General features: G+C 45.0%; 1 protein-coding gene across 2 annotated transcripts in view; it reads right to left on the reverse strand.

Annotated features, from left to right (window-relative positions):
* The window catches only part of TTLL11 (tubulin tyrosine ligase like 11), a 121,586-nt gene that overhangs the window by 18,986 nt on the left and 77,514 nt on the right, over positions 1 to 25,086 (reverse strand). For both annotated transcript variants that reach the window (XM_083158538.1, XM_083158537.1), the window contains one exon: positions 7,706 to 7,960. In XM_083158538.1, coding sequence (XP_083014664.1) covers positions 7,706 to 7,960 — 255 coding nt within the window. The remainder of the gene's footprint in view (positions 1 to 7,705; positions 7,961 to 25,086) is intronic.

Genomic DNA, 25,086 nt, shown 5'->3' on the forward strand with positions numbered 1-25,086 from the left:
ATATTAAATTTGTGCAACAACAATAGATAAACATGAAAAATAAAGAAAATAAAAAATAATAAATGAAAAATAAATAATAAATGTGGAAATGAAAATAAAATAAAAATAAAAAGAGCAAAATAAAGACAAATGAATATCTAAATGGGTGGGGAATATTAACCTGGTTAGGTACAAGCTAAACACGTGTTTAGTGTGAATAGAGAGTCAGACTTGAGTGAGGCACTGTCCAACAATAAGTGTAATTACCCGCGTCTGGGTTTTTCTAGAAATTGCTAGAACTTTTAGGCAAGGTATCGTTCCAACTACCAGTGTTTTTATTATGCCAAAGGGTCAGTGCTTAGATAACAAGCGCATCCAGCGCTGAGGTACAGTCAGTGTGTCCAAACGGTTATGATAGTGGCAATGAAAGGTATATTACCCGTCCCAGACATGCGGCTATTAAACCTGAGTGGTGCTGCTGCGGGAATTCTGGAGGTGCACGGTGCTTCTTGGAGGGCTGCACCGCTCTGGGCTATTGGTGCTGCTCCGGTGGAAATCACACCTGGCGTGGGTGCCTCTCTCCAGTGTTATCGGGTACGGTTTTGGCCTCAGTCTCTCCCCACGGCGGTGTGCCGTTGATCACTGGACTCACGTGATGCAGCTACACCTAAGAACTCTGCCACAGTTCCAAGTGTGCTGCCGATTGGAGATGCCCACGGGTCAAACAAGTGATGTGGAGGTACCGGGCGGCCAACTTCTGGGATGGACTCCTGGGAAAACGCGTTTCTCCGCTCACAGGGCGGCTTTCTCAATTCCAGAGTACCTTTCATTGCCACTATCATAACCTTTTTAAACCCAGCCTTTACCTTAACAGTCAGGAGCTGATTGGTCGGTGATAAAGTACCAGGAACTTTATCACTTCTCCCTTATCACTGCTTCATACATCTACCCCTGAGTGTGAGTAGACCAGGAGGCCACTTACTGAACCTGTGGAAGACAAGATGGAGACTTTCCCATTTACTGTACAGTTTGCTCAAATAGAAGGTTCTAGATCGGAATGGGCTAAACTCTGCACAGGTGCTTTGACCATTAGATACTGTAGGTGCCCATAGCTACTGATCTTCTGCACAACCCTAAAGTCTGTGGCCACAGAATTTCAGTGCCGCATCTGAACATAGTGACAGTTGGTTTCGTTCTGTCATTTTCAGTTGACCCAACTGAGATGTTTTAAAGAAAGGTCTGTAAATAAAAGAGAAGATTCTGAGTGTGAAGCGCGTCGCGCGCTGAATTATTCATGCGGCTTCTCATTGCCATTCACACCCAGCTTTACAGTGCAGATGATTGGAGGGAACAAGGCTAAATAGTCGCTTTATTACCTCTTTATGTACAGATGACACAAGAGCTGCAACATGAAGTACAGTTTCATATCATCAATAGACATTGGGTCTGATTGGGTGCATTGACCCACTTATTAAAGCAACAGCCCTCCCGCTGAGTTCATTTGAAGTTTGATTAAATACTTCCTTCCTAAAATCTATATATTCACAACAGAGATAATCCCCTGGGGAGCTCCTTAAAGCACAAAGAGGCATCATAGGGAACATGAAACGGAAACAGAGTTAAAACCCATCTCTGGAACAGAGCGACTGAGATACAGTATGGCTGACATAAAGCGTTCCACTGCCTTTACTTTATATGAGGTTTCCCACTGCCCTGATCAGACCCCACATATATCTGAGAATAGAAATGTATAGAAATCGGGGGAAAGCACTGGATTTCTAGAGGGGTTTCCACTTGCCCTGCTCAAGCCCTGCAGAACATTGGAGCAAGTGCAGAAATCTCAGGGAGCAGTATAGAAAAACCTGGTAAGGACCCAGGACATTGATGTACACAGTCTTTTTATGCACTGGAAACTGTATGGAATACAGCAATCGTATCTAACACTATAGTATAGGCCAGCTGTTCTCAAACTGTGGGTCCTGACACCAAAGTGGGTCCCGACCTTCTCAGCATGGGGCCGCGACTCCATGCTGCTGATCATCAGTGTGATGAGTTTTCTGATCTCAGTCAGTGATTCAAGGAGTCTGAATGATCTGTTGAGTTGTCTGTTATTTTAGACTCCTCCCATAATTTTGTGCCTCCACCATGCTGCCATGTATGTGCTGTCTGCTGACTACACATGTGATGTGATGGGTTATGGTATATTAGACTCCTCCCATCACTCTGTGCCTCCACCATGCTGCCATGTATGTGCTGTCTGCTGACTACACATGTGATGTGATGGGTTATGGTATATCAGACTCCTCCCATCACTGTGCCTCCACACTGCTGCCATGTATGTGCTGACTACACATGTGATGTGATGACCTTCTGCAGTAACTTGCTGGGGTCCTGTCATTATTTTTATTGTCTGATGGGGGTCACAGAGCAAAATAGTTTGATGACCTCTGGTATAGGCTGAATCACACATTAACATAATATAAACAAGTGTTCTGACAAAGGATAAACATTCCATAATGAATAGTCACACGTAATAGAAACAGTACTTCACTTTCTAAAGGTGCCCATACACGGTGCCATTATTGTATGCGTATTGAACTTTTAAGTTTTAAGATCGCATGTAGTTCACAATTTCTGAGGTGCTTGCAATGCTATGCGAGTCGATCTCCCGAGTACTTTAAATTGTATAGTATAAAAAGTATGTGCATGCAGTACTTTATGTCATAAACGGCATCGCATCACTGTGGTAGCACATTGTATACAATATGAACTCATTACATAATGTAGTTTAGTCCTAATTGTATGCAGTTCAAATGGCATATCACTGAAATCTCATAGCATTGCAATAGCAAAATCACATAGCACTGCATAGCGCTGAAGTTCAAATTGTACTGCATCATTCTATAGTTCCAATCGCACCTACAACAAGTTGCACTGTGTATGGGCACCCCTAAAGATCACATTCTCCCACCTCATGGTAAGACACCTGTGTCTTCTTCCTGGCAGCTGCTCTTTGGTCCAGTGCACTGATTGAGGACTCAGATCCACACACACACACACACACACACACACACACACACACACACACACACACACAGCAAACTTGGTAGAAGAAGCTGCTCCCACTGGTAATATGCAGCAGCACCGCTCTGTCCCTTACACCGCATGATGTAGCGGTAACTCTAGTAATTATATTATATACCATTGATCTTGTTGGCAATAATTTGAGCCACTTGCAAAGAGGGGGATTTCCAGGCAACTGGAAACCCCCCATGGTTTACCTATACAAATTTATATTTACTGCACTTTATTCTCCAAAGTCTACGATGTAATCCCAATAACTTCTATCTAACGTTTACAGTTCCTTTACGTGGTTTGAAGCCTTCTCAATTAAATACAAGGAACTTGAAATACAAACAGAAAACGCAGCGGCAAGAAATCCATCACTCTGCCTTGTGAAGAGCTGTCTCGTCTTAATTTAATCAATTTGAAAACGTAGTCAAGGAAAGATTAGTTGACGGGATGAGCTTAATCGATTCCAGCAGCTGCTATTGACTTTCCGCAAACCAGGTGTATGAACTTCGAAATTACTTGGGTTTACAGATTCTCAGAAGTTATAAACATTGGAAACCCCAGAAGTCATTAAATGATAATGCCCAGAACTTGTTTTCTTCTATTTTTGGCGATGGGAAAGAGGTCAATAACAAAGAGCGTTCATGGACTTTGTACATTATCTTCATCGCCGTGTGTGTGTTAAACAGAACAAATACATAAGAGGGTAACGCCAGATATGAGAAGAGGTAGGGAGGGCCCTGCCCGGGAGAGTTGACACTGCAGAGGGAGGCACGGAGGTAACTGCAGCTAGTGGGACTTACAGTTGAGTTTGAGGCTATATATATAGCTGATAGGACGCAGCTCAGCCTGTGTATAGGGGTGGGAAGGGATACACACAGCACACACACTTCCGGCTGAGCATGTTTGCACCTCCAAAGCCCGTGCCAATCGGGCAGCGGCGGCTATTTTGCCCTCAGGAACCATTCATGAGAAGCAATCGCAAACAGGAAGTGCGCAGCACAAGGGCCAAGGGCAGCCAGAGGCAGGTGGAACTCTGTGTCAGGGCAGAGGGAGGAGAGAACAGCAGAGGACGGCGCATCCCAGCTCATCCCCAGCTGCTGTGTGCGAGTGCAGGGTGTATATAAGGTACGGAGTCTCTGTGATAGCGTCAGCCAGGGGCGGATCTAGACTTTTCTTCTAGGGGGGGGGCGACTGCCCCATTCGCCCCCCCCCTTAAATCCGCCCCTGTTTGCAGGAGGGTTCAGTAGATTTTGGGCAGTGAGAGGTGACACCCAGCCTCCATGTTATTTGGGATGGATTGCAGTTAGGATGCATACAAGGGGACGGGCCACCAGCAGGAGATAGCATAGTGCCACCCAGTTGCCCTACACTATGTGCATGGGTGCATGTCCAGAGCTTCTTTTAAATGCGCTGGGCAGAATTAAAGCAGCGATACTGGACGCAGGGCTCCAATCCAGATATTTTTCGAGAGAAAAGCAGGGGACCCAGCAAAAAGGCACCTTGTCATAGTGGGAACGATACAGTAAATGATTTTCCCATTGAACTGCCTGTAAACGGGGACAAACGATATAGTGCATACACACTGAAAGATATAACTAACAATATTGTTCAGTGATGTCATCCAGTCCCTGCTCCGTACATGCAGTCACTGATGATACAGTAAACTCTAAGCTGCATGTATAGACGATGGTGGACAAAATTAACGACCGGCGGGAGCACGCATTGTTAACGATAACGATATTGAGCGTACACACACTGGACAAGGGCCTTATTCAGGTTTAATTCATACCGGGACCGATGTTTTGCATATGCGCATGCTCAGCAGCATATCTGCGCATATGTGCATATGCTGGGAGCATCCGAACTGGGCGCTAAATTGGTTCGCCAAGTGCACGCTCGGCGACCATCGAGAGATGGGGGAGGTTCCCACTGGCATCCGAATGGATCTTTATGGGGGGCAGGCGTACAACCATTCGCAAGGCGGGTTCTGAAAGACTCGCAAGCGTGGGAATTTGCGCCCGAGCGAGTCAACAAGAATAAGGGCCAATATTACAAACTATATCGATGAGCGATATCTTTTAAAACATCGCTTAGTGTGTATGGGGTCTTGGAGATGTAGCAACACACAGTTTGGGGAACTCTGAGCTCGGCGGTATTGCAGCTTTAAGTGTGAAAATATTACTTTTCAGATTACTTAAAAAAAACAACTAAAAAAAAAAAACAACTAAAAAAAAAAACAACTAAAAAAAAAACAACTAAAAAAACAAGAGCCAGGAAAAGTTACCAGGGAAACAAGCAGAGTAAAATGTGACTTTTACAGGAACACAGAGGAGGAGGAAATTGGGCAATTGCTCTTATTTATTTTTCTGATAACGATAAAAAAAACAAAATCCATCTGAGAACGGGATTAACATAAATTTATCAGCAAAACCTTGTTGACGAGTCCAAGAAACAGACACAGTGGGAAGAGCAAACAGAGGTGGATTATGTGGCTATTTTCTATTTATAATTGGATAGAAGCAAATATGTGTCAGCCGTAATTAAGAGGAATAAATCTCTGGGGATTCATCGGGACACAACCGCCGCGATTGCCGTACACAACTACTGTAGGTACCTTTACATTCAATAGTAACCTGCGTCTCTCGCGGCCTCGTTTCCCCCCCGGATTTCCATGAAGACATGTAATACAATAAATGAACAGGGTGCCGTTAATGAACTCCAAAAACTGAACACTCCGGAACCCGTCCCCTTTATGCCCTATATAAAACACACTGAAAACAGTGTTTTATGCCGGGAACGTTGCGCACATTGCAAAAGTGGATTCAAGGAAACTCATAAATTAAATATTGGTCAGTAAAATGTTATTTATACTATAGGATCATATAATAATTGGTTGGTTTCTGAGCTACGGTTGAAATATAGCAGGAAATGACCTCACATAACTCTAATGCTCAGTACACAATGGGGGCTATGCTGGTTGATTCGCAAGGCTGTGAATTTGCAGCCTTGCGAGTCCACCAAACCCAGCCCGGCGAATGGCGGGCCGCCCACCCCCCCCTGCATTTAACAGCCTGTGACTTTCAATTCACTTCCATATGCGTGCACGCTTGGACGGAAATGGGCGGGCAGCTGACATCCAGTGATGTCAGCAGCCCACCCCCCTGCACCACAGCCTCGTTAGCATGAGAACGCCCAGCGTTCTCATGGAAACGCCCATGAAACGCTGGGCATTCCCATATGCTAATGGGGCTGCCCGACGCCCTTCTCCGCCCCCTCACCCCCCCCCGTCCTAGGTGCGTGAACCCGGTAAACAGACTTTTCGCCATGGGTGCACGTACCACGCGCAGAAACACCCCCAATATCCGATATGTGGCGGAGCTGTGAAACGAACAACCCACTGTTTTAACACTTACAGTAACTGTGCAGCGGTCATGCAGGTGCATTTTCCATCATACTGACCCTGTGATGGAACAGAACCATTATACGGTATTGCATTGGCTATTACATGTAATGGTGCACAGTGTGGATGACTCAAAACAGAAGAAATAATCTTGATCAAGACGATGGAAGTCTGTATGCCCACTGATGTCCTTAACAGCAATCTCTCTGGGTAGATGCTCATAAAAGGGGATAGAGAAAGGGAAAAATGGTCACTCTGGATTAGGATGAGTGATTTTCAGGGATAAAGCAATGGGACACCAGAAGAGTACCCTTACTCACACTGTGACAGGTGTAGGCAGACACATAAAGGTATCTTTATAGGGTCAACCTCTTGCAGGAAAACGAGAATACCCTGGTATCTCTATACTATAGAAATACCAGGGAATTCTCGTCTAAAGGGTCACCATTTGTCAGAAAGGAGGAATGCCCTAATCACCACAGATATGGAATGTAATCGTACCGTACTCACAGTGTTAAAAGACAGAACTTTCACATAAAGGTATCTTTATCCAATGCATCGATTTAGTGATTTATTTATTTATTAACAGTTTCTTATATAGCGCACACATATTCCGCAGCGCTTTTACAGAGTATTACAGAGTAATTTTTTTGAACATTCACATCAGTCCCTGCCCCAGTGGAGCTTACAATCTATATTCCCTACCACATGTACACGCACACACGGACATTCTAGGGTTAATCTTTTTGGGAGCCAATTAACCTACCAGAATATTTTTGGATTGTGGGAGGAAACCGGAGTACCCGGAGGAAACCCAAGCAAGCACGGGGAGAATATACAAACTCCGCACAGTTAGGGCCATGGTGGGAATCGAACCCATGACCTCAGTACTGTAAGGCAGTAATGGTAACCATTACACCATCCGTGCTGCCCCAAGTGATTACTCCGTATCCATACAGCTCAATCGGTGTGTGGTATGGAAAATAGGGGAAAGAAGGCGTTTCACTCAATTATACCAAATGTAATTTCTTAAAATAGCAGGGGGTAATCATGCATTAAAAGCCTGAAGTGCAATACTCAAAATCAAAGTGGGTACCTGAGGTGGCGGTGTTTGGCCATAAGCCGCTGGCCCTGATAACCACAAGAAAGCAGTGTACCAGTGTGTATAGCACAGCCCCTCTCCACCAACGTGTGGATTACTTCCTGGGATGCTCCTATGCATCAGTGTGTAACAGAAGAGAAATCACCAACCTTATAAAGGTCCGGAATCCTGTGGGTCCCATCTTCATGGTTCCTTTCATCCCCAGGAATCGGACAAACAGGGCGGCAATTCGCTCCACCACTCGCAGGTGGTTAAACTGCTTGGAGTACTTTGGAAATACTTGTTTGAGGCACAGAGACGGCAGATTGCTTACTGGGCTGTTACTGCCATCCGACTCTGCCAGCTCTGCTGCTCCTGTGTGGAGGTCCGTCTTCCTGTTCTGCCCGCTGTCAGACGGGTGAGGCCTGGGAAGAGGGAGAAAGCACTTTAGACAGCTGAACAGCCCCCATCTGCTTCAATTAGACTGACACATGGCGTAGCTACTGCACGGGGTGGGTGGCAGATGTAATAAGCCTGGTGAAGAGATAAAGTGGAAGGTGGCACCAGCCAATCAGCCCCTTGCTGTCATTTTTCAAACATAGCTGATTGGCTGGTGCGTTATCACCTTCCACTTTATCACTTCACCAGGCGTCATACATCTTCCCCACAGCCTGTAACATGGCAGGTAGGAGATGATTGGAGGGCACTGTCCACTTTATGACTCTTCAAGGCTTAGTACATCTCCCCCCAGGGTATGAAAGCCATATCCTAGAACCAGCTTCTATCAACATAGAAATGCGCATTCGTAACAGTCCTTCAATATGGAATATGGAACTGGCGCAAAACATGGCTGGTCCACCAGGCTGGTCCACCGGGCAAGAAAGTAAATGCAACATGAGAGACATCATGCACCCAGTATAGTGTGCTGCTGAACAGAACGTTGGGACACAGATCCTAGCGCCACAGTAAAAATCGGGATCGAATCGCACAGCAAGGCAAACGCATCTGATTTGGACTATATACTACAGATCTGTACTATATAGTCTTGCCTGCGCAGTCTATTTTTCTATTCGATTTTGATGGCCCAGAACGGCACATCGGGATCGAATCAATATCAAAATCGATTTCCGTTTGATTCCGATTCGATTTTGCTTTTCTAAGCAAAATCGAATAGAACAATAGACCACATGGAACGGGGCGTACGGGGCATAAAATCCTTTCCAATGGAATAATATCTTGTTTACTAAACGAATCACAATGTCAACATTATTCATCCGCATCCACATTTCCCATTTCCTTTGCTTGTTTGTATAAAACAGAGTCATAAAACAAACCGAAAGCAAATGCTAATTCTGTGCAAACACAGCGGGGCCGTAACTACTGAAGGAAGGGGCGCAGGGCTGCTCCAGGGGCGAGTCGTCCCACTCTTCATTTATACAAAGTGACTGACAGTAAGCAGAATATGGACTACTCCATATAATGCTATGGAACCTAGGGACCCCTTTCTCTGGTGACAAGGACATTTCATTACCAGACATTTGTACTTTTTTATAATGTTCAGCGGCTATGCGGGATGCCGGTCGTACTCTGAGATTCTTTTTTAAAGGGGTAATCATTTAAAAGGCAAAACCATACAGTGTAAATGATTGCCCCTTTAAAAAACCTCAGAGTTCGCTGCCAGACCCACTTTCCATTACCGCCGGACCGTAGGCTCTGATTGGGAATGTAAAGCATGGTGAGTAAAGTGAGGGGATGCAGTACAATAGTTTGGGGTCCATCTGCAAATTAAAAAAACCCATAAAAGATGCATGTCAACCTTTTCCTGTGTCGGCTAATTCCATGTTGACATTTTGCTTGTGTCGGCCTTGTGTTAGCCTTATCACCATTCTTTACCACAAGCATATAGAGGCATTTGCGGGGGACCCTGAAGCCAATCAGAGTGGCTTTCTAACCCTCTAGCCAATCAGAGTGAAGCCTTTTATTTATTGTTCCATAATAAGGAAAAAAAACCAAAGGGTGAGAACTTTATTTAAAATAAACTAACGTTAACAGATTACTCTCATTATAAAGATATATTGGGCCAGATTCAGAGATGTAAGCAACCCGCATGAAATCTCCGCCCGAACTCAGTTATTTCTCTGTATAGAAGGATAAAAGCCTTTTATTGACATGGCGGGGTGACTGCGACCGGGCTCTGTTGTGCCAATGTGATGGATTTACAGATGGACGGTCTGAGGCATATAAGGGGTTAAATATTTTATGAAATGTCACAAGTACAAACACGTCCGTTAATCTGCAGGAATCTTGTTACCAAACAGTCTATTAATTAAAATGATTATTCTCAAAGCGAAAGCCCCGAACATCAATAATTGTTGCATTTAATAATTCATGTTTAAAATGAAAAGTGAAGATTAACATTGATGCGTGATTTGTTCTTGGGCAAACTCTAACACACGGAGGGGAGAAGGAAGTTTGATGCGACAATAAAGTCTGCAGCACTGCGTAACTACTACGAGTGATCAGACCGAATTGTACATGATATTGTCTGTATCCCCAACTTATCCATTTCACTCCTGTACCCCATCATATCTACTGTCAGTGTCCCCCATCTTACCATCTGCATGTCCACATCTCCTGTCTATACCCCCATCTTACACATCACGCCCCACTTCCTGTCAGTAACCACCCATCCTACTCACCCAATCCCCTGCCCGTACCACTAATTTCCGCATTATGCCCCACATCCTACCCATGTTTATATAGTGAGGTAGAGCCATCCTCATCTTGCCCTTTGATAGGATTAAGTAAACCAGAGCTGTCGGAGTAAACCTATGCTAATCCCCTACTGTAATGTTCTATGCATTGTATTGCATCTGAGAACAATAGGCCTTGGCTCACCATGGCTATCCAGAGAAGGCTAGCTGAAGAAGGCTCCATCTGTATAGGAGATGCGGGTGGGTTATGATGGGGGTAGGTCTGAGTGACATGCAACATCAGGGCCCACCCCCTTGTGGGGGAAGTAAGGGCGATTTGTGGCACACCCCCCCCCCCCCCCCCCTCGGGGCTCCTCTCCAACGTGTGACGTGATGATGTCAGACGTGTAAAGGAAAAGCTGAAGCAGGAGAGAGGAAGAGAGACCGGCAGACACTGCTGCTTTGCCTCCGGTGCTCAGCCAGTGGGCAGCGGCAAGCAGCAGCATGTCAGTGCATCGAGCGGATAATGGCGCCCACACAGACCCCTCTGTGACTTGCTCCCCCAAGCGGCAGCTGGGGCTGCCTTACAGTAGTTACGCCACTGCCCCGAGGACACCGGGATTCGCTATCTTAAATCTCCCCGTTTTGCTGGTTGGGCGCTCACCCTTCCCGGGTATATAATGGGCGTCTCTATCAGCAACAACTGGTACAGCAGACAACTACAATCCTACCCTGATGCCCCATCTCCTGTGTGTAAGCCCCTTCCCACTCTCTGCACCACACATCCCTACCCTGTATATTCTCAGTAACGGTTTCCTTTGTCCTGTATTTTGCTTTGTCAGCTCCGATCTCTCACTGCAGAAAAGCAGAAAGGTGATTTTTTGTTGTTGTTTATCTCCTTTCTGTCTGTAGTTTAATATAAGGGAAATTACAAACAGCGATATATTACATAAATAATGCATTGCTTTAATAAATATTGAAAGTGTGAAACGCTGCGTGTGCTACAAGGCAATAATTACTCAATATAATCCCTTCCCTCTCACTGTAATGTCTCCTCCAGCAGATACACAGAGGAGAGGGATTAGGAAATACAGCACCTTCCATCAGGGTCAGGATAAGGCGAGCAGAAATATCACGTTCCAATATTCTACAATACTTTTATATTATACATTTCTAAACTATACAACGCAGGTGGGTCTCAGCAGAATAATGAGGTTGGTGTATCCAAGGGCGGATTTAGGGGTGTGGCTGAGACTGGGCACATTATCGACAGCCCCACCATCATTCCCACCAATCACATCACTGCCTCCTCCTTTTCAGGGCAGCTCTGGATGCCTCAAGACCACCAAAGTAGTCCCGACCTAATCCTACTATCACCTCCCAGAGTCACATTGCCTCATCAGCCTGGTGTGCCATCCCCCAGCAAGTGCCACCTCATGGCACGTGCCTCGGCGTAAATCTTAAGGTGGCCATACATCTACAGAACGATTGTCAGATCTGGCTGGTAGGAACAAAAACCTGGTAATGGATGAGTGACAGTTTTGGCAGTTTTCCAGCATTTCAAAGCAAATGGTCAACTGTCATTTGCTCTCATCCATTACCAGGATTTTGTTCCAACCAGTCCAATCTGACAATCGATCTGTAGATGTATGGCAGCCTTTACACTTGGTGTATCCAATAGAGACATCAGAATCTTTTTGTCAGTTGGAAATGTCCTTGGCTACATGCTAGACTGATTTCATGACAGGTTCAAATAGCCGTAAATATCTTCTGTTTGGTTGCAGGGTAGGTCCCTGGCAATGTCCCAATACTTTCATTGGCTACGGGTTTTAATGCTCTGATTGGCTACAGGTTGGTCTAGGGTTTTGAATGTTCTACGGATTTGATTGGCTACCGGTTGGAGTTGTCCCGTGAGTAGGCTAATTGGCTACAGGTTGGTCTAGTCCTTTGAGTGCTCTAATGCTCTGATTGGCTACATGTTGGCCTAGTCTTCTGAATGTTTGAATGCTCTGGCTGTTGGTTGCTCTAATCCTGTGACTGCTATGATTGGCTGTGCCTGTATTAATTCTCTAATTTGTTATACATTGGGCTAGTGGTGTCCCAGCTCTAATGTTTTGGTTAACTGCAATTTGGTCTAGTCTTGTGAGTGTTCTAATGCTCTGATAGGCTGCAGGTTGGTCTAAGCCTTTGTCTACAGGTTGGTTCCCCTGGGAATGCTTCAATACTGATTGGCTACAGTTTGGCTAGTCCTGTGAGTGCGCTAATGCTGATTGGCTACAGGTTAGTTTCCCAGAGAATGCTTCAATACTGATTGGCTATAGTTTGGCTAGTCCTGTGAGTGTGCTAATGCTGATTGGCTACAGGTTAGAATATTCCTGTGAGTTCTGTAATGCTTATTGGCTACAGGTTGGACTAGTCCTTTGAGTACTCTAATGCTGATTGGATACAGTTTGGACTAGTCCTGTGAGTGCTCTAATGTTGATAGGCTAAAGGTTGACCTAGTCCTGTGAGTACTCTAATTGGCTACAGGTTGATCCACCTGAGAACTATTCCTATGAGTGCTCAACTGCTCTGATTGGCTATAAATTGGTCTAGTCCTGTGAATGTTCTAATACTCTTCTTGGCTGCAGGTTAGTCTAGTCCCACACAAGCCAGACTTAATCTATCCTATCCGTCTCTACACTGAGCGAACTGCGAATCCTTGAAATATTATTTTAAGAATCTCAACACTTTGTTATCCACGTACTCATAATTTATGCTGCGGCATAAAAAAAAGATAACATGTAAGAGTATCAATTTCTTTCTGCAGTTTTCAGTCCTGGAACTTAATACATAATGGCAGTCTAATTTAATGAGCTTGGTAATGGTGGGAAAAGTCATATATCAAACAATGCTTCAGTAAATTACATTTAGTACGCTCTACGTGAGGATTCGCTATCACATTGAAACATAAGTGCTCTTCCCTCGCCGTACATCTTCTGTATGCAAAACTCTTCAATGTCAGCCACTAATTATTGCTTAAAGTGCAGAGATAGAAATCATTTGTGAAAATGGGAAGAGTTGGGGGGAAACATACCATAGATGTCTGAGCTCCAGACCCTCCCCCCCCCCCAGCTTCTGTCACCGTCACAACAGCGAAGCGCGCACATTACAGGCGCAGTTTTAAGTGAAATTTTAATGAGCGCTGCAGGCAATGCTGTTTGTACCTCTTATCGCTCCTACCTGGTGATTACGTTAATTTATACTTAATGAAAACAGATATTTTTAATCCAACATCTGTCTGTGACGGTGCTTTCCGAAGCCCTAAGCTGCAGATGATTGATGTAATGTCGCGGAGACAGGTAGAAGTGACAACGCGAGGATATGTCACCGAGAGAGGACGCCGCTTTATCTATCTGGCTTGTACTTTACGCTAGACAAATTCATATACTTTACTTATATGTCCCTGGCAAAATGTTCTTTTCTCTGGCATTTCCTAAATTACAGTGTGAGTCTGATCCCCTTCAGGTACAATCAGTATTGGAAATGTCACGGTACAAAAGAAATGAGTCACTGTGTTACTTGCTGCTTCCATTCAGTACAGGACAGCCGCCCGCGAGGCACATTATTATCTGTGCCAAGAAATGTGAAGACATTCCTTATATAGTATCCAGCCTGGGAGAGAGATAAAGCGGAGAGAGATAAACTACCAAACAATCAGCTTCTGTCATTCTGCAAGTATCTGGAACAAACCACGTTGCCGTAGCAAATTTATTTACCATATTTTCTATGCAGGGTACATACCGTCTGGTTTTGCATGTAGCCCGCAGATGTTAGACAGCTTTATTTTGACACTACAATTTAGATTTCAGTTTGAACACACCCCACCCGAATCTAACTATATCTGCACCTGTTTCATCTGCCCCACCTGCAGTGCAGCATGGTTTTGACCATTTGCATGCTATTGTACTTTGCATGTCCAAGTTTTATCTCTCTCCAAGTTTTGAGAAACCTCCACCTAACCCAGCTCACAGGTAACAATCAGTAGCACAATTCCCTTACACAACACAGCTGGGATGTAGGGAAGCAGAGAAGGTGCATACTACCAGGGGCAGCGCCGTACATAGGGCACACAATAGTACAATACAGGGTACACAGAATAAACCATTACAGTAACTGAGACACTACAACAGATCACAGGTAACAGCAGCACAATACTCAGTACACAATACAGCTGGGATGTAGGGAAGCAGAGGAGGTGTCAGTGTACTACCAGGGGCAGCGCCGTACATAGGGCACACATTAGTACAATACAGGGGACACAGAATAAACCATTACAGTAACTGAGACACTACAACAGATCACAGGTAATAGCAGCACAATGCTCAGTACACAATACAGCTGGGATGTAGGGAAGCAGAGGAGGTGTCAGTGTACTACCAAGGGCAGCGCCGTACATAGGGCACACATTAGTACAATACAGGGGACACAGAACAATACAGTGACTGAGACACTACAACAGATCAGAGGTAACAATTAGCAGCACAATTCTCAGTACAAAACACAGCTGAGAAGTAGGGAAGCAGAGGAGGTGCATGTATACTACCAGGGGCAGCTCCGTACATAGGGCACACATTAGTACAATACAGGGGAAACAGAACAATACAGTGACTGAGACACTACAACAGATCACAGGTAACAATTAGCAGCACAATTCTCAGTACACAATACAGCTGGGAAGTAGGGAAGCAGAGGAGGTGTCAGTGTACTACCAGGGGCAGCGCCGTACATAGGGCACACATTAGTACAATACAGGGGACACAGAACAATACAGTGACTGAGACACTACAAAAGATCACAGGTAACAATTAGCAGCACAATTCTCAGTACACAACACAGCTGGGATGTAGGGAAGCAGAGAAGGTGTATACTACCAGGGGCAGCACCATACATAAGGCACACATTAGTACAATACAGGGGACACAGAACAATACAGTGACTGAGACACTACAAAAGATCACAGGTAACAGCAGCACAAATCTCAGTACACAACACAGCTGGGAAGTAGGGAAGCAGAGGAGGTGTCAGTGTACTACCAGGGGCAGCGCCGTACATAGGGCACACATTAGTACAATACAGGGGACACAGAACAATACAGTGACTGAGACACTACAAAAGATCACAGGTAACAATTAGCAGCACAATTCTCAGTACACAACACAGCTGGGAAGTAGGGAAGCAGAGGAGGTGTCAGTGTACTACCAGGGGCAGCGCCGTACATAGGGCACACATTAGTACAATACAGGGGACACAGAACAATACAGTGACTGAGACACTACAAAAGATCACAGGTAACAATTAGCAGCACAATTCTCAGTACACAACACAGCTGGGAAGTAGGGAAGCAGAGGAGGTGTCAGTGTACTACCAGGGGCAGCGCCGTACATAGGGCACACATTAGTGCAATACAGGGGACACAGAACAATACAGTAACTGAGACACTACAAAAGATCACAGGTAACAATTAGCAGCACAATTCTCAGTACACAACACAGCTGGAATGTAGGGAAGCAGAGGAGGTGTCAGTGTAGTACCAGGAGCAGCACCGTAGGAAGAGATGAACGATTACAAGCAAGAAGAGATGCTAGTATAGACGGTCGCTGAGTAGGAGAGAGCTATAACTGAATGCGGGAGAAGAGGGCCCTGCCCCAAGGAGCTTACAATCTACAGGGAGGGGGAGGCAGACAGGAGACAAAGATGGGGCAAAGTGTTAGTACACTCAAGGCAAAGACGCAGCGCCATAATATTATACTTGTTTTGCATATTTAGAAATGACTCAGAAGGGGTCTAGGCACTATGGGTAATTTGCAAACGGCAAAATTCTGATTCAGGTTTTGCCCAGAAATTTGCGCCATCCAAGGGGCAAGTCTACATCACGTCTGAGAAGCTAATGCCCATATCGAGACACCCAACTGTAGGCGGATACCATGTCATTCTATAACTGCCCTGTCCAGTCCCTGTTCTAAGAACACAACTCAGTGGCTGTAGGATGCTCTTACCTACACTTAACCCCGCTGTACACTGGTAATAGGATGCTCTTATAACTGAGAGATGTCCTGATGACAAGATTCTCTCTTCTCTTCTTTGTTTCCAGTTTGTCCTCTTGTTGGGATTCATCCATAAATCACCGAAATGATTGTGATTGCGTCGATTTTACAAGACAGAGATTTGCTGCCTTTCCACATTACAGGATGGCACGTTACCGCAGGAGACCCAGGTGTAACACAGCGGTGAGCCTGGTTATACACGACTTCCCATCAGCTGCATGATCTGTAATCCTTTACAAACGCCCAGCATATTCCGGGGATCCGTTTGTGCACAAGGCTTGCCCTTAACCCTGACTGCCTCGCTCCTCACCAATGGAATCATATCATTAGTGCAAGGTGGGCCAACACTGCACATCACCCTGAACCCATATATTATAAATTACCCCTTTGGAGTCCCACAGTGGTGTCCCTGAACTGCAGACAGAAATCACTTGGAAAATGGCTGCAGCGGATGTTCCTGAGTGCTTTGCGTGAAGATGTCCCCGGGAACAAGGCGTGGGCATACGGTTCCTGCAGGCCACATGCGCAATAGACTCTGGCATAATGCCAGAGTCTACTGGCTGCCAGAGAGAGCGAAGGCTCACCACAAAGGCAGCATGTGGGCACTCCTCTCTCTTTAAATGCCCTTGACTGGAAACATTTACATTCTTAGGGGTAAATTTACTTAAGCTTCTAAATATGAAAATAACTGATGTTGCCTATAACATCCTAAAAAAGTATAGACAGAATCTGATTGGTTGCTACGGGCAATATCATCTCTTAATTTTTAGAAGATATAGTAAATTTACACTTTATAACCTAGGCCAGTAGTTCTTAAACTCAGGGGTAGATTTATTAAGCTCGGTGAAGTGATAAAGTGTCTGGTTTTTATCACCGGCCAATCAGTTCCTACCTGTCATTTTTCAAACCAAGCCTGTAACTTCACAGTTACGAACTGATTGGCCGGTGATCAAAACCAGACACTTTATCACTTCACCGACCTTAATAAATCTGCCCCTCAGTCCTCAGGACCCCCCACAGATCATGTTTTCCATGTCACCTGGCAGTGGCGCTGTGGATCACCAACTGTCACATTTTAAAAACCCTCAGGCAACCTGGAAAACATGACCTGTGTGTGTGGTCCCGAGGACCGAGTTTGAGAACCTGTGGTCTAGGCCTCTGATCATCTTGGATTAATAGGATTAGTCATTATATAATCCTATAATTGGAACATGCAGTTTGATCATTTTAGCGCAAGCGGAATGTTGTTGGGTTTGCGAAGTTGTCTGACAATCCCCTCGGTGCAGGAGGTGGAAGTTATTCCACAGCCTCTCTGCAGCGTAGCATAATGTACGTCTTCAGAGAGACAGATTTAATGGATTATTTGCCTTTGATACTCCTAGGTTCACAAGGTTCTCGTGTACGTGTTTTCCAATTAATTACTGTGTTGGACCATAATGACAGCTTCCATCTGGACACGGCGTATCAGATCACCTTCAAGAATCTCATCTCCAGCCTGACACCCGGCAGCTACAGTATGTAGCAGAGTCCTGTACAGTTATGTAATTGCTCCCTAAATCCGCTACAATGACGGACTGAGACACGTGGGAGAGCGATTCCATTGTGTGTGAGACAACAGTAGGGAATTGCTACCTGCCCCCTCCCAACTGCTACGGTAAAACGGGGGTGGTATTGTATGGGCGGGGCATCATTCACAGCCAATTATGGACCTTTGCAATAAACTGACTGGACATGGGCTGGTCATTCGTACTCATTAATATGCAGAGCTGCCAAGAAAATGGCAGACTTCATGAGTAAATATAACAAGGTGACTAAAGATGGCAGACTCCATAAACACATGAAGTAAGGTGATTAAAGATGGCCGACTGCATAAATACTGTACATGTAATTAGGTGACTAAAGATGGCGAACTCCATAAATACATGTAATATAGTTACTTAAGATGGCGGAGCCCATAATTACATGTAATAAGGTGATTAAAGATGGTGGACTCCATAAAGACATGTAATGAGGTGACTAAAGATGGCAGACTCCAGAAAGACATGTAATGAGGTGACTAAAGATGGCGGACTCCATAAAGACATGTAATGAGGTGACTAAAGATGGCAGACTCCACAAAGACATGTAATGAGGTGACTAAAGATGGTGGACTCCATATATACATGTAATGAGGTGACTAAAGATTGCAGACTCCATAAAGACATGTAATGATGTGACTAAAGATGGTGGACTCAATATATACATGTAATAAGGTGACTAAAGATGGCGGACTCCATGAAGAGATGTAATGAGGTGACTAGAGATGGCGGACTCCACAAAGACTTGTAATGAGGTGACTAAAGATAGCAGACTCCATCAAGAGATGTAATGAGGTGACTAAAGATGGTGGACTCCATATATAAATTTAATGAGGTGACTAAAGATGGTGGACTCCACAAAGACTTGTAATGAGGTGACTAAAGATGGTGGACTCCACAAAGACATGTAATGAGGTGACTAAAGATGGTGGACTCCATATATACATGTAATGAGATGACTAAAGATGTCGGACTCCATGAAGAGATGTAATGAGGTGACTAAAGATGGCGGACTCCATAAAGACATGTAATGAGGTGACTTAAGATGGCGGACTCCATATATACATGTAATGAGGTGACTAAAGATGGCGGACTCCATGAAAAGATGTAATGAGGTGACTAAAGATGGCGGACTCCATATATACATGCAATTGTGTGACAAGACGGCGGACTCCATAAAGACATATCATAAGGTAACTAAAGATGGTGGACTCTATAAATACATGTGATGCATGAGTGTGATGCAAGCACATGAGAATTCCGTTCCATTTCGTGGGACAATATATAGATTTTTTTTTATAATATAGAGCCAGAACCGCTTCCTGCAACCACCCATCATTTTTTGAGAACCACCAACCTAAAATTCTTTGCACATTTACATGAGGGGAATGCTTCCAAACAACATGAAGTGGAAATGTCTAGGCAGACCAGAAGAGACACTTGCGCACATTAAGATGCAAGGTTGGCATTGATAAAACGTCTACATGCAAAGGGTCGACGCAATCAAAAGATCAACACATGAAAAGCAAGACGTGTTTTTCATGGTCTAAGAGGAAGGACACAAAAAGAGCATAAAAACGTTATAGGTCGGTGCCAGGGCAAAGGAGAAATGTGATTGGCTCAGACCATATATTGGGTACATACACTCCAGCGCCGAACACCCAGATCGGGCGACTGCTACTTGCTGGAAGCAGTGTGGATGCCGGGATGCAAAACATACAGTAAAAAAAGTTAATTGGAAAAGTTCAATTATGTCAAAGTGAAATTGATACTTTCCCCGAAGCGGTATATGGAAATATAGAGAACAGAGCATGTAATATACCGGTACTACGAATGCCAACGCTCTCCCCTACGATACAATAAAGCCCAGCTACAAGTTCTCAACATAGTTTTTAATTCCCTAATGATCATTATGAGAACAGGAAACAAGCTGATGTCTATATATACAGTATATGGAAAGTAAGAATTTCTAATTGGCCCATGTAAAAAAGTTTCGCAGAATGCGGCGCAGGATTCTGATGCGAAGTAACACCCATCACTTTCATTCCGAGCGCCGTTTAACCCAACACCTTTCTGCTTGTTAAAAAATAATTTTGCCTAATTAAAACAGTGCCACGGATGACGTGGAAACCTATGAAGAGACAAGAATAACTATATTCCTGTGATATAACTGTGGTTCCGATTCATTATACAGCAGACGTAGAAGGTGGGTGACTTCGCTGTACATCTACGCTGGAACCTCTCGTGACATTGTTGCAAGAAGGGTTTTTTACTGCTGCGGAAGATGAAATATTAAAGGAGCAATGCGGAATTTCTACTGCGGCGGGAGACTGTGGGTAAACATATGGAAATCAATATATGTACAATAATAGCTAGAAATAAAATTGGTTGTTTTATGGGGAAGTTAATAACATCTGCAAATTATTTCTGGAACTCGTTTGCCCAGGGGACATAGAAAATAGACAATGATTCATGAATACAGCAGGGATATTATCAGAAGATTTTCACAGGAAATCCTGAAGAAGTGTCATCGTTCTCTTCCCAAAATCTCGACCCCCCTCATCCAACACTATCCCCACGCTTTCTCTCCTTTGAGGTTCTGAGACGTTCTCTGTTCTTATCTTCTGTCTTCTGGCCCTCTCACCTCCTTTTTGGACAACCTGGGTTCCTGTCAGGTATAAGTCCTTGGACCTCCGTGAGGAAGAGTGGGGAGAAACTCAGCCATTACTTCCCTCGCATGGTAAATCCTGTAGCCCATCCTGTAGATCAGGGATGGGGAACCTTCGGCCCTCCAGCTGCTGTTGAACTATACATCCCAGCATGCCCTGCTACATTTTTGGTATTTGGCCATGCTAAAACTGTTGCAGAGCATGCTGGGATGTGTAATTCAACAACAGCTGGATGGACGAGGGTTCCCCAACCCTGCTGTAGATCCTGGTGCTTTCAGAGCGACCTGGGGGCCATCACGCACTACTGATAAAACCCTCACGCTCTAATAACACAGAGCATAATCCAGTAACATAACAGCGTAATCCTGGTTAGAATAATATTATGAAGATCTGATATCACTGATCCATATCATCCCCAGTAGCAGCAGTATATGAGGTGTCCTATTCCCCCTTATAGAAGGCGTAATACAATACACGTGGTTAATGTGTATAAAATCCTGCCAGTAGCTGCCCCTTATGACACTAGGCATCCAGCTATAGAACCAGGAACCTACCAACATCAGCACCATCTATAATTAGTACTGTAATGGCCCGATATGTAACAGGCTCCCCCACTCTAATTAAATCATGTCCTTCCATGATTGCACTCAGCGTACCCACTCGTAGCCACGCGAGTAATGAATGTTGGTAATTGAGATGGGAACCTGGATTGGGAGATGAAGGAAATCGCCAATGAGCATAAAAATCAGCTTCACACTTCCATTTCCATGTCATTAAACTGCTTGTAATTCCATAGAGCAAACTGGAATGAACCGACGAGTGTAGTAATAAGAAGTAGTGAGGATAATTTCAAAATAATAATAATGGTATTATCTATTAATAATGATAAATGCTCCTCAGCAGGACTGGCGTTTACAGATCTCAACGGGGCTAAATTAGCAATGGGGTGAGTGGGACAGTGGTCCCAGGCCTACGGGTAAAGACAGGCCCAACACTATGCTGCACTGCAGGTGGGGCAGATGTAACATGTGCAGAGAGATTTCGATTTGGGTGGGGGGTGTTTAAACTGAAATCTAAATTGCAGTGTAACAATAAAGCAGCCAATATTTCCCTGCACAGAAACAACATAACCCACCCAAATGTAACTCTCTGCACATGTTACATCTGCCCCACCTGTAGTGCAGCATGGCTTTGCCCATTTGTGTGTTTTTTTTTGCCTTGCTAACATCAGCCCCTATGTCTGCTACCATGTTCCTCCCGGTCGTTCTGAATGGAATCATAATATTAGGAGAACCCAACTGTGGGCTTCCATTTGCCAAGAAGGGGGGGAGGGGTATACAATCTAGGGCATTTTTGGGGTGATTTCGACTTGCCCTATTCAATATCGGTGCTGAATTTTCGCCTGAGCTTTGTCAAAAACCGAATGAAATCGGAAAAGTTGCTGCAAATCCACGTGATTTTGGCCAATTTCAGGCCGTTTTTTTTTTTTCACCTGGTCAGGAAATTCATCCAGGATGGAATACCACCCAAGAGGCCAAGAGGTGAAAAGGAGCCCCAAAAAATATAAAACCAATCTCTATGGCAAAGCCATATGAAGACCACCATTTACCAATCATGGAATGATTTCTCCAGCGCTCGCAGTTCAGAGACACCTATATGGCGACTCTGCAGGTGCGCTGTGCAAAGACAGTGGGAACGTCCATGAAACTCCGGGCAATCCCATATGGTTATAGAGCTGCCTGCCGGGTAGGGGGCGTGCAAGTTGTGGGTGCACACACCCTGCATCTGCACATGGGCAGAAATGCAGGCGAACACCATTGGTCCTCCGTGCATTCGCCAAGTACCAGCCAATAGGCTCCTAACTGCTGTGTTTGAAAAATAACAGAAGCTGATTGGCTGATTTTTTTTTTAAGGCTTAGTACATCAGGCCCTGTCATTAATTCATTTCTCAATTGCATCCTAGAAAATGATAGACACATCTGATTGGTTGCTAGAGGCAACATCAGCTCGTTTAATTTTAGAAACCTCAGTAGAAGGACTCCTATGTTTCCACCGGGGATAATGTTGGTATTTTCATATTGCTAATAGACTACGGAGATGATTTAATACTACGTTAAGCACAGTATTCCACCACTACTATAGCATTCCCCAGGTTAATGTAAATCCCATCAGTGATCCCAGATAATAAATAACACAACAGAACGATACATCAGCAAGGAGTTGATTTTCCCTCTGAATATAAAGCAGGGACATGAGGGAGCCCGGTCTGTCCAGCACTGGAGTGGTTATTAATTACCCTCCCGGCAGAACCCGGCCGGCCTGGTGCCCACGTCTGTAAACTCTCCGATAGATTGTTATTCGGCATCGGGAAGGAGATACAAATGAGGTCAGGTCACAGTCTGAATATTTCTTAATAGAAAAGTTAAATGAGTTTTTATTCCTGATTGAATTCTGGAGGGCGAGGAGGAAATGACACAGAGATGAGAGCAGAGGCGATTTCCAGATAAGGCGTCCAATGAGTGGGAACACAAATCACGACTGCGGAGATAAATATATATGTATACAGACAATAAACCGCCGATGCTGGCGCAGAGCCTTATTTCTCTGCGCCGTTATAGACTGCACTCGCTAGGGACAATTTTTCCAGCTGTTATTGAAATTTACACAGTTCAATATCTCAACGTATAATGGCATCGGGTCTTTCTACGATGGAAATCGCACATATGGCGGGATGTAACAACATCCGAGTTCACCAGGTACGGGATTTTCCGGCAGAACTGGGACTTATTTTTTTTTGTTCGGGAACCCGCACCTCGGGCAAACTCAGACTGTATCACGTCCAGCGGCAAATCTCTGGTTATTAGCACGCCAGGCCTGAGGCACAATGAAATCCTCTCTCCTGCTGTAACCCAGGCACATATACTACTGCTCTCTCCTGCTGTAACCCGGGCACATACACTACTGCTCTCTCCTGCTGTAACCCAGGCACATACACTACTGCTCTCTCCTGCTGTAACCCAGGCACATACACTACTGCTCTCTCCCGATGTAACCCAGGCACATATACTACTGCTCTATCCCGCTGTAACCCAGGCACATATACTACTGCTCTCTCCTGCTGTAACCCAGGCACATATACTACTGCTCTCTCCTGCTGTAACCCAGGCACATACACTACTGCTCTCTCCTGCTGTAACCCAGGTACATATACTACTGCTCTCTCCTGCTGTAACCCGGGAATATATACTACTGCTCTCTCCTGCTGTAACCCAGGCACATATACTACTGTTCTCTCCTGCTGTAACTCAGGCACATATACTACTGCTCTCTCCTGCTGTAACCCAGGCACATATACTACTACTGCTCTATCCTGCTGTAACCCAGGCACATACTGTATACTACTGCTCTCTCCTAGTGTAACCCAGGCACATATACTATTGCTCTCTCCCGGTGTAACCCAGGCACATACACTACTGCTCTCTCCTAGTGTAACCCAGGCACATATACTACTGCTCTCTCCTGCTGTATCCCAGGCACATATACTACTGCTCTCTCCTGCTGTACCCAGGGCAGGCGACAGGGGGGGTCAAAGGGGACACTCGTACCGGGCCCCAAGCTTGTGAAGGGCCCCAAGGCTCTGAGGGGCTCAGGGGATGTAAACATGGCTGCGGCAGTGTAGCCCTAGCAATAGTTTATTAAGGTGCTGCCTGTCCACCTGGCTTCCTGGAAGGAAATTTACCCAATCCAGTACTCCCCCTCAGTCTGGTCACCTGTCTGGCTACCAGTGACATCACACAACACAGCTAAACATAGGACGAACCAATGCTGTGCTCTCCCATCTGCCCTGCACAATTATATTGCATAGTGAATATTAATTATAATTTTTTACTAATAATAAAAACACATTACATTTTATTAAAATCTGGGTGTGTCGTTGGGGGGGCCCCAGAGATATCAGTGTACCGGGCCCCAAGATTTCTGTTGCCGGCCCTGGCTGTACCCAGGCACATATACTACTGCTCCCTCTGTAACCCAGGCACATATACTACTGCTATCTCCTGCTGTATCCCAGGCACATATACTATTGCTCTCTCCTGCTGTAACCCAGGCACATATACTACTGCTCTCTCCTGGTGTAACCCAGGCACATACACTACTGCTCTCTCCTGCTGTAACCCAGGCACATATACTACTGCTCTCTCCTGCTGTAACCCAGGCACATATACTACCGCTCTCTCCTAGTGTAACCCAGGCACATATACTACTGCTCTCTCCTGCTGTAACCCAGGCACATACACTACTGCTCTCTCCTAGTGTAACCCAGGCACATATACTACTGCTCTCTCCTGCTGTAACCCAGGCACATATACTACCGCTCTCTCCTAGTGTAACCCAGGCACATATACTACTGCTCTCTCCTGCTGTAACCCAGGCACATACACTACTGCTCTCTCCTAGTGTAACCCAGGCACATATACTACTGCTCTCTCCCGCTGTAACCCAGGCACATATACTACTGCTCTCTC

Source organism: Crinia signifera, chromosome 9 (assembly GCF_055691185.1).
Source record: "Crinia signifera chromosome 9, ASM5569118v1, whole genome shotgun sequence".
Taxonomy (NCBI): Eukaryota; Metazoa; Chordata; class Amphibia; order Anura; family Myobatrachidae; genus Crinia; species Crinia signifera.